This window comes from Podarcis bocagei (assembly GCF_964188305.1).
Source record: "Podarcis bocagei genome assembly, chromosome: Z".
NCBI classification, from domain to species: Eukaryota; Metazoa; Chordata; class Lepidosauria; order Squamata; family Lacertidae; genus Podarcis; species Podarcis bocagei.
In genome coordinates this window covers 44,088,998-44,101,393 of record NC_138140.1, presented here as the reverse complement: position 1 = coordinate 44,101,393, position 12,396 = coordinate 44,088,998, and the positions used below count along the sequence as shown (strand labels likewise).

Sequence of the window (12,396 nt, the reverse complement as noted above, 5' to 3'; positions counted from 1 at the left end):
TTGTGTGCGCTTTCTTGGAGTCACTGAACAATTATCTGCATGAGGTTCCAGAGCGCACAAGATTCAAGTGTTAGCAAGGCAAGCATTGCACTTAATATAATAGCACCTGGTTTTGTTATGGAGGGGATACATTGAGGGGGGGGGCATGGATGGCTTGGAGGACCCTATCCATAGATTCACACTGAATCCAAGAGAAGCACATGCAAACAGTTGTAAAAGGAACATAGGAAGCTGCCTTTAGCCCCATTTGCACTATAGATTTAAAGCGCCATGATATCGCTTCAAACGGCCATGCGTTCCACAAACAATCCATGCAAATGTAGTTTGTCCAGGGCGCTAAGAGTTGTGAGGAGATCTCCTATTCCCCTCACAGCATAGCTGTCAACTTTTCCCTTTTTTAAAGGGAAATTCCCTTATTCTGAATAGGATTCCTGGCAAGAAAAGGGAAACGTTGACAGCTATGCCTCACAGAGCTACAATTCCCAGAGCGGTTTAACAGCCAAGCCTTCTTCCCTGGGAACTGTAGCTCTGTGAGGTGAATTTGGGGGGGGGGGTTCTTCTCACAACTCTCAGCCTACCTTAGCAAATTACAGTTTCCCAGAATTCTTTGGGGGGAAGCTACGACTGTTTAAAAAGTGGTATTGTGGTGCTTTAAACATAATAGCACAAATAGAGCCTGAGATTATTTGGTCCATCTAGCTCCATACTGCCTGTTCTGGCTGGCAGTAGCTCTCCACAGTCTCAGGAAGAGGCCTTTCCACATCATTTGCCTCCTGACCCTTTTAACTGGTGAGGCCAGGGACTGATCCTGGGTCCTTCTGCATGCAAAGCGTGTTCTCTACCACTGAACAACCCTCCTTCCCAAAGAACCGGGGGGATGTGATGGGAACCCTGATCTGACCCAAAGGTTTGATGTCCCCCTACCTCCCCCACCCCACCCTCCGCACGCTAAACTAAAAGTGAAGTCTTTGTTCTGTATCAGGCAGTATTTCTTCCCCACAGTGACAAGGAACCCCAAGTTATCACTGCCATCGTCCTGAGCTCGGCTCAGTTCTGAATTGTATGTACTCACCACATGCAATAGTCCAGTAGACTTGAGAATCTGGTGTCTGGTGCAGGATGCGAAAAGGGGCAACTTTTGACGTAGAGTCCAAAACTGCATCCAGGGTCCCAACCAGGATGCCTGTGGGATATAGGACAAAGCTTGAGAGCACAATATATACAGTCGTACCTCATGTTACGTTTGCTTCATGTTACGTTTTTTCAGGTTGTGTCCCGCGACGACCCGGAAGTACCGGAAAGGGTTACTTCCGGGTTTTGCCACTCGCGCATGCGCACAAGCGCCAAATCACACCGCGCACCTGCACAGATACGGCACTTCAGGTTGCGGGCTTTTCATGTTGCGAACGGGCCTCCGGAACAGATCCCATTTGCAACCAGAGGTACCACTGTACAAGGTATGGTTTGCAGCGTCTGTTAGAGGCCGGGATTTGCCTTCCATATGGTCCAGAGAATGATGTATACTCTGGAGCAAGGAAGATGGCAGCCGAGTGGTACATAGGGCCAGCTTTGGGACTGGGCTAGGGAACAACGGTACTGGAAGAAGGTTAAACAGCAAGGTAGGTATTATCTATAGATACATATACAGCTATAGCTATAGCTATAGCTAGGGAGGGTGGGAATCACGGGTGTCCTGGCTGTATTTGCATTCCCTGGCTTTCAAGGACTGGAGTATAGAGTAGAACAGGGTTTCCACAACTTGGATCTCCAGCTGTTTGGGGACTACAATCCCCATCATCCTTGACCACTGGGTCCTGCTAGCTAGGGATGATGGGAGTTGTAGTCCCAAAACAGCTGGAGATCCAAGTTTGGGAAACACTGGACTAGACCGTTCTCCCCAAATTGAAGAAGGTGAAAACTTTTTTTTTACCAGAGGGGAAGGGAGAATAAGTTGCAAGTGGGCATTTCTAGTGAAAAAAAAGTGTGCTGAATCCCAAAACATTGGGCTGCATTTTTTGTTCTTATTATCTTGATGGCCAAGTTGCAACATAGCCACCAATTTTGGTTACTGTGTGCAATCACATCTATCTGCCATAGGTTGTCATATCACCTTTGTAGCCACCTTCACAAAGATTACTGAATAGTTTACATTTTAAAAATGGGTCCATAAACAAAAAAGTTAATGGCATTTTGCCCCCCATGTTGCCATTTTTCCAACTTGTGAAATTCACAAAAACCCACCTGCAACCAACTCTCCCAAAATGCATTCAAGTTTTTTAAGAGGCCTTTCCAGGATGGGCAACATTGCATTGCATTGCATGATTCCGTGTGTGTATTACCAATGGTGTTTTGTACACCTCCTTCTGGCAACTCTTCCAGCCAAACACCTTGCTCTGCTTTCCTTTGGACCACATCAGTGAGACCAAAAGGGGGGGGGGTCTTGTTGTCTGGGCAGCCCAGGATGTCCACACACACTGCCCAGGCTTGCGTCCCAGAGGGGTCATTTCGGTGCTGCAAATGCAGCAATTTGAATTCACCCCTCAGAGGCACACTCCATTGTTTCTCTGGATACCAAGAGCAGTGTTGAATTACCACTGGCAGCTGGGGCCCATTAGGACTTCTAGAGTGGAAAGCAAGGAGACCAACCTTAGGTACAGCCATAGCTAATGATGGGCAGAGCCACCCCCTTACTGGTTGGATGTAAGAAGGAAGGCAAGTGAGTCTGGCTGAGAGCAGGCTGAGATTGGTGGGGCAGTACCCTATTAATGGACCAGCTTCCATGGTGCGTTACACAAGAGGAAATCCTAAAACCCCAAGTGTTCAACTCGACAACACCATGAGTCTGCTGAAATGCAAATCAGGAACCGACTGTTGCTTAACCAGCCAGCATGGATTGTTCCCTACATTTTGTTGCCACATAGTTGGCCTTCAAATTACAGATCACAGGAACGTAAGAAGAAGAAGAAAAAACCCTCCTCCTCTGCTGGATCAAAGGTCTATTCAGTCCATGGTTCCTGTCCAACAGCTCCCAACCAGGTGCCTCTAGGAAGCCTATAAGCAACTAGCTTCTCGTACTCAGTCCTAACCATCTAGTAAGCAGAAGTTCACCGCCCGTCTCTGAAAAGGGAGGTTGCCGATTGAAGAATGGAGGATGAAGTTAATGGACTATGCAGAACTAGATAAACTAACAGAAAGGATTTGAAACCGGCGGGACCAGAAATTCACAGAAGACTGGAGTACAGTGGTGCCTCGCAAGACGAAAATAATCCGTTCCGCGAGTCTCTTCGTCTAGCGGTTTTTTCGTCTTGCGAAGCAACCCTATTAGCAGCTTAGCGGATTAGCGCTATTAGAGGCTTAGCAGCTATTAAAGGCTTAGCGGCTATTAAAGGCTTAGCGGCTTAGCGGCTAAAAGGCTATTAGCGGCTTAGCGGCTTAGAAAAAGGGGGGGGGAAGCGAAAAAAATCGCAAGACTTGCAAGACGTTTTCGTCTTGCGAAGCAAGCCCATAGGGAAATTCGTCTTGTGAAGCGCATCGAAAAACGGAAAACCCTTTCGTCTAGCGGGTTTTTCGTCTTGCGAGGCATTCGTCTTGCGGGGCACCACTGTAAATCTACGGACTATTTGAAAAGTATTTGTGAAGATCAGACGACGTTTGTAGGTTTGCAAGAAGTTTTGTGAGGAGTATTATTGGAAGTATTGTAAAAATGGACAAGGGGGAGGATGATTTGTTAAGAGATAAAAAAATTCCTTCCAGTAGCACCTAAAAGACCAACTAAGTTAGTTCTTGGTATGAGCTTTCGTGTGCATGCACACTTCTTCAGATACACAATTTTTTTATTTTGACTATGGCAGACCAACACCGCTACCTATCTGTAACTTGTTAAGAGATGTAAAGGCAATATAAAGTTAAGAAATGCATAAGAAGTGGTTAAAACGGTGGATCATCGGAGGTGCTGATGGAAGTCTAAAAAGATTGTATAAGTGATAAGTTTTGTGGTACATTTTATAATTTATATGTTAAAATCAATAAAAAAAATTTAAAAAGAAAATGAAAAGGGAGGTTGCATGTAGTCAACATGACTAACAGATCTGGAGTGACCTACCCTTGTGGCATCGAATTCTACAGAATTCTGTGAAAGGAGCACTAACATTGTGCCTACCCTGAACTAACCAATGACCATGTTCACTGGATGAGCCCGAACTCTTAGTGCAAGGCGGTTATGGGTGGGAGCATCTTCTCTCAACCGACTCTCCCCCACCACTTACCATGTTCCTGCTGCTCATGCCAAGATGCACGCAGCACACAATGAAGCCCCAAACTGGCTTGCTAAGAGGAGGGAGCTGCAAAATGAACTCCCCACCCCCTCACCCCACAACGATGCACAGGAACCACAGATCAATTCCTTAACATTTTAGAATAGCCATTAGTTGCTAAAACGAATCTGCGGCTCTCTTAAATGTTTGATAAGGGATGAAACACCCACACAGAGGGATCAATAAGTTGAGTCAAGCAGACAGACCTCATCCGGGACGGCGTCAGAACTTCGTATCGCTAGACGGGGTTGCCAGGGCTCCAGCCAGCTGACTCTCCAAGTGACCTGACATAGCATCGCTCCAGGGGATTGTGGGGAAATTCGTCCCAGCACTGCTCAGAATGCTAGGTATTCATCAGCAGTAGGTGGTGGAGGAGCCATTGGAGGTTGCCCGGCAAAGCCAGGTGCCAACTCTGGCTCCAATGAAATCTACTAGCTTGGCTTGTTGCATTGCTCAAATCTGTCAGTGCCAGATAAACCTGAGGGGGCCCAGCAGCAGGTGAGGGGGCCCAGCATCAGAGGAACGTGCTCCTCAAACACAGAACCAGATTTAAATTTCATTTCAGGGAGGGAGAGAGATAACGCTTACAGTCCGAAAACTAGAACTATTGCTTTTCCTGCATGTGTAATCTAATCTTCCCCTCCACTTCAGAGCCCTTAACCGCGACATTACGGATTACATCTAGATTCATTGGAAGAATGCTTCCTTGCTGAATTATTCATCTCACCAGGCGCGTTTTGCAGCTGCCTCCATCTTCGCAGAGACTTCTTTTATCAGAACACCTTCTAATCTATTCCCGTTGCCCAGTTCCCATAATGATCATACTACAGGGCAGTGGTACTAGTCCACGTTTCCCAGAATGCAGAACTCCCAAAGGCAGCTTCTTACGGCTTCTGGAAAAGGAAGTGTTCTTGAAACATCAAAACATGCTCCGTATCAAATCAAGCGGGGCGACATTTCGTCAGCATGAAAAGGCGGCTTGCAAATTACCTCGCAAACTTATGCACTGCCTCTTTCCCTCACACATGCCTGCTTCAGCAAAGGGAGGAAAACCAATTAAAGTTGACAGAAACTTTTCTGTTTGCCTGGTCAACAAATGATTGAAAATGGCATGGTGGTGGGTTTCCCAGGCAAGCTGTTCATTGAGCAATCTATCCTGATTTGCTGGCGCAGAGGTCAAACTTGTCCACATCAATCAATAGTTTATCCTGTACTCTTTAGTTTATCCCAGAGGCTCCCAATCTTATTTGGTCTACCGCCCCTTTTTCAGAAAGAAAGAAAGAAATTACTCAGTGCCCCCCCCCCCCGGAAATCTACCTTCTTTAAGTAAACAAACAGAAAGATGCAGCAACAAATTTGCGTTCTTTTTATGTACCGATATTTCTACCTATGTGCTAGTAGAGAAAGATGTTGTAAATGAGACACCTTGAAACTTGAAATAATACATTTTTTAAAAAAAATAAAATCTAACCATAGTAACATTTGCATTGCACACAGAAAATTAAGGTAACAAAGGATAATATTAAAATAAAAATTACGATCTGCTGGTGTTGCAGCCCACCTGATCTGGCGGTCAACATCTTTCTTTCTTTCTTTTATTTTCATTTCTATACCACTTTATATTTTTAAGAAAAATCTCAAAGCGGTTTACAGCATATTAAACATTAAAAAAACAATCCAAGAACCAGAGGTGGGGGGAAATATGAGCCTCCAGATTTTGGGTTCCAACTCCCGTCAGCCCCCAGACAGCAAGCTCAGAAATAATGGGATTCCAACGGTATCCCCCACAACCTCAGGCCTAGACACTGACTCTGTCTCACACAACATACTTATCAATGAAAAAATTGTGCAGAGGGAATAGTTAAAAGATGTGATGTTATTTTCTTTAAGTCCCAGAACTGAATATCCTATATTAATATAAAGGGTATGAATTTTGGCAGAAAGCATTTGCACTGATTACCAGATTACCGCCTTTCACCAGATAAAAACAGTTTCTAACTGCAATATTAGTCATAAAGCAAAGGGGGGAGGGAATCTCCGTGACTCAAAGCTAGCTACAGTGCTTCCAGCTAAATTATTCTTTCTACATCCCCTTTGGCACTATTCAATATAAAACAAACTGCAAACTCTAAGATCCTGGCCTCACACCAACAGGCAAGCTCATTAAAATTTCAAAAGCGCGGAGTAAAATATCATAGCTAGGTATCCCCCAAAGCCAAAAAGCGACGCTAGCAAGTGTGTCTGTACGTGTGCATATGTATGTGTATAATGCATTTGTGATCATTACGGTATGTTACCTGAGATAAACAGTTGATTTATTAAGGTTCATGCTCTGGGTGAATCTCATCAGCCTTGCAAATGCCCACTTGCCTGGCAGCCTGTGGTGGGTACCAATCGCTTCCAGGCATAGAAGAGAGTTTGTCCATTAGAAAAGGACAGGTTCCTACCCCTCCCCAACCCACGCCCTATTACAGGCCATCAATCTGCTAAAAATGACTAACGCAGGCGTAGGTGGCTGTGCCGATGGGCTGGTGACGCCTTTGGATGGATCCGCATAGCAGGCATAACCCTATGCACGTGGCGACTGCAAGGACAAAAACGGGGCAACACTCTCCACTGCTTATAGGAAGCACAGCACACAAGCAAGATGCATGTGGCCCAGTTCAACAGCCTCCTGGGGGTTGCATCAGCAGCAGAAACAAGCCATTTTTTTCTGACAAAGCATGCTGCTGCTGCTGCCTCACTCAAACAACCACCTGCTTTGAGAGCAGGTGTTGTGCAGTGGATTAAGGTTGAAAGCCAGGAAGAACTGGGCCATTAGTTGCAAACTCTGTGACAGCTTCAGGGCGCACCCCCCCCAACAAACAGAGAAGGCAATATTGGCTTACTGGAAACTGCCTCAGACCAGGTAAGGCTCTTTGTGCAGGTAGCTCAGGTTGTACCCCGAGATTGGCAGTAGCTCTCCAGGACTGCAGGCAGAGGGCGGTTTTCCACATCACCTGCAACTTGATCTTTTCTTTTAAAACAACAAGTTGATTTTTTTTTTGAGATGTACAGATAAAGGTAAAGGTAAAGAGACCCCTGACCATTAGGTCCACTCGTAGCTGACTCTGGGGTTGCAGCGCTCATCTCGCTTTACTGGCCGAGGGAGCCGACGTACAGCTTCCGGGTCATGTGGCCAGCATGACTAAGCTGCTTCTGGTGAACCAGAGCAGTGCGCGGAAACGCCGTTTCTCTTCCCGCCAGAGCGGTACCTATTTATCTACTTGCACTTTGACGTGCTTTTGAACTGCTAGGTTGGCAGGAGCAGGGACCGAGCAACGGGAGCTCACCCCGTCGCGGGGATTCAAACCACCGACCTTCTGAACGGCAAGCCCAAGGCTCAGTGGTTTAGACTACAGCGCCACCCGCGTCCAATGTACAGCCCTAATATAGAGCAGCTTTCTCTTTAACCTATGACTAATGGTTCTTTGGGTTTGAACCAGAAGCTGTAGCTGGAGAAGAACAATGGCGACTGGAACAATTGGTCATAAGCATGTTGCTTAAAACATTGCACAGGCTGCCAATTTGCTAACATGCCAAGTTCCAATACTGTTGAAGGTAAACGAATTCCCGTAACAACCCAGTATAGATGTTCGGTTCACTACAATTGTTAGATCAGGCCTTCTAACTGTCCTGCAGCCTGTGCAGATCCATCTGGAGATAACTAGGAGAAAGGTGCCCCCCCCCCATGTTGGGACCCACCTTTTGGAATAAAGTCCCAAGGCGACCTTGCTTGGGCTTCGACTCAGGATGGGGAACATGTGCCTCTCCAGACTCCAAGTCCCATCATTCCCAACAACTGGCCAGGCAGGCTGGGACTGATAGGAGTTGGAGTTCAACAGCATCCAGAGTAGTGCAGGTTCCCCATCTGTGGTTTAGATGCTTTTTCAATACTTATTTACTCAAGTATTTGATGCCACTGTTCATCTACTGTGGATAATTTGCATTTTCTGGTTTTACTGTACTGGCCTTAAGGAGATAAGTTTGCACACTTGCCTGGGATGTAAGGCAGTGGTATAAAAATGAATTATGAATAAACAAACAAACAAATAAACCTTTGTAATTTACTGAATGGGGCTGGCATTTCTTCTGAACAAGCATGTTTAGCAAGTGTGTGCTGGGGTGTGTGCGATGTAACTTACTTTTAGCACCACATCGGGCCATCCTGAGTCTATATGCTGCTTTTGCTTCTCAACATGCTGTTTCTGTTGCGGATGCAATCCCTAGGAGGCAACTGAACCGGGGCACAGGTATTTAGGTAGTTATTTCACCTGCAGGCTTTCCATTGTGCAGGGCTATACCCCAAACATAGGTAACATACTGCCTTATGCTGAGTAAGACCATTGGGCCAACCTAGCTGAGCATCACCTACACTGACCGGCAGCTGATCTCCAGGGTCTCAGGAGGGAGTCTCTCTCAGCCTTACCTGCAAACTGAACCTGGGATCTTCTGCATGCTGAGCTTGAGCTACAGCTCAGCACAGAAGCAGAGGCATTTCCGCAGAGGAAGCTCCAAGTTCATTCTCCTCCACGCGTGATGAGCCGCTGCAGCTGCTGACCCTACTGGTCCATGCAACAAAACTAATGGGTGGCAGGCAAGCAGCCAAGCAGATTGACAAAAGAAACACATTTCCCCCACACACAATGCATAATCAGCTCATGGAATTTCACCAGCACCAACTTAGATGGCCAGTAACTCTTTTGTGTGTGCTTTTTTAAAGTGTTCATCAAACTGAAGGGGGGGTGGGGATTCAATTATTAAAGGCTCTTTGCTTTGTTAGCTTAATTGAACCTTCACATTCAGTGGCCATGTATCTCTGAACTCACCAGGTGCTGGGGAAGAACATGGACAGTCATCAACATCATGTCCAGAACACGGGAACAGAACACTGAATTAGATGCGGGCGGGGTTTTTTTAATCAGGGCAGGGAATGTGAAGCCTGGGGGCTGGTGGAGGCTCTCCATCCATCTCCATTTGTATCCTTAGATCAATCTCAAGACCCTGACTGGTCTTGCTTCACACCACAAGTGCTTTTTTGCCTGGCTGCAACCACAGGATTGAAGAGTGGGAAGGGACCACGAGAGTCATCGAATCAAACCCTGTGCAATGCAGGAAAAACTTTTACCAACGCGGGGCTAAGATTAAGAGTCTCAGCTTCTTGCTTCCCAGGACGGATGATGTAGTGCGTGAAAAAACTAGCCTACCATGCAAAGTTAAAATGCACTCAACTTCTCCACATCTGCAGGTGGCCCTTGAAGGATGTTTCAGAAGGGCATGAGGCCTGCAGGCTGGACAAGGATTCTCTGCCCTTGGTTTTTGTTATTCTTCAGTTCCACACTGTAACTAATCCTCAGTACACGCAATTGGAAAAAAGATGCAACTGGAAAATTGCTTTCCCTGCCTCCATGTGGCTCTCCTTTCTCTGTGGTTTGTCCTACAGCAAACGTTCAAATTGTAAATGCCTTGGGGCAGGGGCATGCCCTCTTGTGCTTTGTGAAACTGCCATGCAGATTGAAGATACACTTATGAGTAGTTATAACAGGAGTTTTAAATGTTGCCTTGAGCTCATTTGGAAAAGCGAGGAAAGCATAATGACAGGAACAGCAACAATCAAACTGAACAAACAACAATTAAGTAGAATTTCACCTGACCAAGAGAAGCAATTTATTCTACACAGCTATTATGAAAAATTGTCTCACCCCTTATGTACTCAATCAACCACCATGTTCTGTAGGTGAGGGTCTCCTGCAGACACCAGGTCTTATCAGGGGATCCATTCCACAAAATGTAGCAGCAGGGTCTTTAGTGTGGTAGCTCCTACTCGGTTGGTAGAGCAGAAGACTCTTAATTTCATGGCCATGGGTTTGAGCCCCATGTTGGGTGAAAGATTCCTGAATTGCAGGGGGTTGAACTAGATGACCCTTATGGTCCCTTTCAACTCAACAATTCTATTAATTTTCTTCCCTTGGCTATTCAGCGGACACTGCCCTTTTGGCACCTGCTGAAGACCTTCCTCTTCCAACAAGCCTTTTAATAGCAGAGTTCCCTCCCCAGACTGCATCTGTATTGGAACGGCTTTTAGATGTTTCTATTGTTTTGTCGCTTGTTTGTTTACCACCCTGGGCTCCTTGGGGAGAAAGAGTGGGGTATACATTTAATAAATGAATGAATAAAAGAATAGGACCCTTGTCCTCACTTAGAATCAGGGGTTACCAGGTATTCTTTTATTTTGTTCATTTGTTTGCTTTGCTTCCTAGGTGTTTTAAGAGCTGCCATGCTAGGGAAAACGCCAGCAACAGAATCTATTCCTGACCCGGAGATGCAGAAATGGGGGGAAACTTTGGCTGCCCACTGCGACCTTTCACACATCTCTGCAAGAAACCAGTTGCCTGCCCATTATTATTATTATTACTATTATTAAGAAGGTGGCGACACCCCGTGGTCATCTTAGCAAGCTAGAACTTTTAAGCACACCAGAACACAGCCAGTTAAAAATGACGGCAGCAGCAACACCATATCAAGCTGAACACTAGAAAGTGTTCTCTTTTGCAAAGGTTTGCTAATATGCTCCCTCCTGTGCTTTTAAATGCACCTGCTTCTCAATACATTAGCAGGTAAGCAAGCTTTTATCCCACAGTCCAAAAGCTTCACCTGCTGGTCTCTTCACTTCAAGGGCAAAAAGGCGGTACCAGGCTCAGAGTGGACAAGAGGCAGAATAAAACACGGCTTCACACCAAGCTAGTTCAAACCTATGGAACTGACTGCCACAAAACACTGCAAATAGCCAATAAATTATACTGTTACCCCACATTTTTTTTAAAGAAAGTAGATTAATTCAGAGGTGGCCCCATGGAGCCTCCAACCTCGGCAGCAGTATACCTCTTGAACAACAAGTGCTTGAGACATACTATATAGAAAACCATTAGCCACAACAGTTGCATAGAGCTTCCCCGTTCAGGAGTAGTCAGTAACCCCTCGCAACTACCAGATGATGGCTTTGAACCCTGCTCCTGGGCTTTTCCTAAAAATATCTGAATGGCTACTGCTGGAAACAATATGCAGGGCATAACGAGGAGTTGCATTAGGCCATGTGTAGGGGAACCTTTGGTCTTCCAGATGTCGATGAACTACAGCTCCCACCATTCCTGGCTGCTGCCCTTATTTGCTGGGGCTGGTGTAAGTTGATGTTCAGCAACATCTGGAAGATGAAAGAATCCCCCACCCCACCCCGCATATGGACAAGACTGGTCCTTTGGGCAGATTCATAGGTAGGACTGTTTTTGCCTTCCTGGACAGCTGACCACCTCGTCTGCACTCAGAACCCCACCACAGCCAGGGTGCAAAAACAACTGGTGTGGAGAAGCGGACTAGGGCACCTCGGGGCCAAGAAGGAGGACACGGGTTCGAATCCCCCCTGCATGTCCAAGTATCTTTCAGCATTAATCTACCTGCCTCTCCAAGGTGCTTGTTGGAATCAAATCAGGTGTGGAGGGAAAGACCCATACCCGGATCTCACCCTAGAGCTCACCTGGTGTGCGGCCTTAGCTCTCAGCCTAACCTACCTCTCAGGGCTGTTGTGAGGACACAGCGCGCGTGGGGAGGGGGAAGGGGAAAGGGAGGGAGAAGACCCAAGTTGAAATCCCAACTGGCCCTTGTAAGCGCAAAGCAATAACTCTTAGCCTAGCCCGGGCTCCCTCGCAGGGTTGTTGTGAGAATGCAAGGGAGGAATCTAACCGGGAGGGGCGGAAAAGAGGGAGAGGGAGGGAGCCGCTGCCTTACCGGTGAGCCCTCCTCCGCCTTCCTCCCCACAGCCTCTCCTCCTCTGCAGGACGAAGTACCGGTTGGAGCGCTCCAAGACCCACAGCTTCAGCGCGTTCTTTAGCAGCACCTCCTCGGGAGTCAGCCACATTATTGCTGCTTGCAGAGGCAGCTCCGCTCAGCCTTCCATGCCCGCCTCCCGCGCTGCGCGCTGCTCCTCCCGGGCTCCCACGTACGCAGACAGCCGGCCAGAGGCTCCCCGGGAGAGGCAGAGGGAGGGGCG

At 46.9% G+C, this 12,396-nt stretch overlaps 1 protein-coding gene across 2 annotated transcripts in view; it reads right to left on the bottom strand.

The window, feature by feature from the left end:
• Positions 1-12,383, bottom strand: part of TBC1D8B (TBC1 domain family member 8B) — a 48,525-nt gene extending 36,142 nt beyond the window's left edge. The window contains exons 1-2 of one of the 2 annotated variants that reach the window (XM_081178956.1): positions 12,135-12,383; positions 1,073-1,183 (exon numbers count right to left, since the gene is read on the bottom strand). In XM_081178956.1, coding sequence (XP_081035082.1) covers positions 1,073-1,183; positions 12,135-12,264 — 241 coding nt within the window. In that variant the 5' untranslated portion in view covers positions 12,265-12,383. The remainder of the gene's footprint in view (positions 1-1,072; positions 1,184-12,134) is intronic. The other variant, XM_081178957.1, reaches the window with a different exon arrangement.
• Positions 12,384-12,396: the final 13 nt, after the last annotated feature.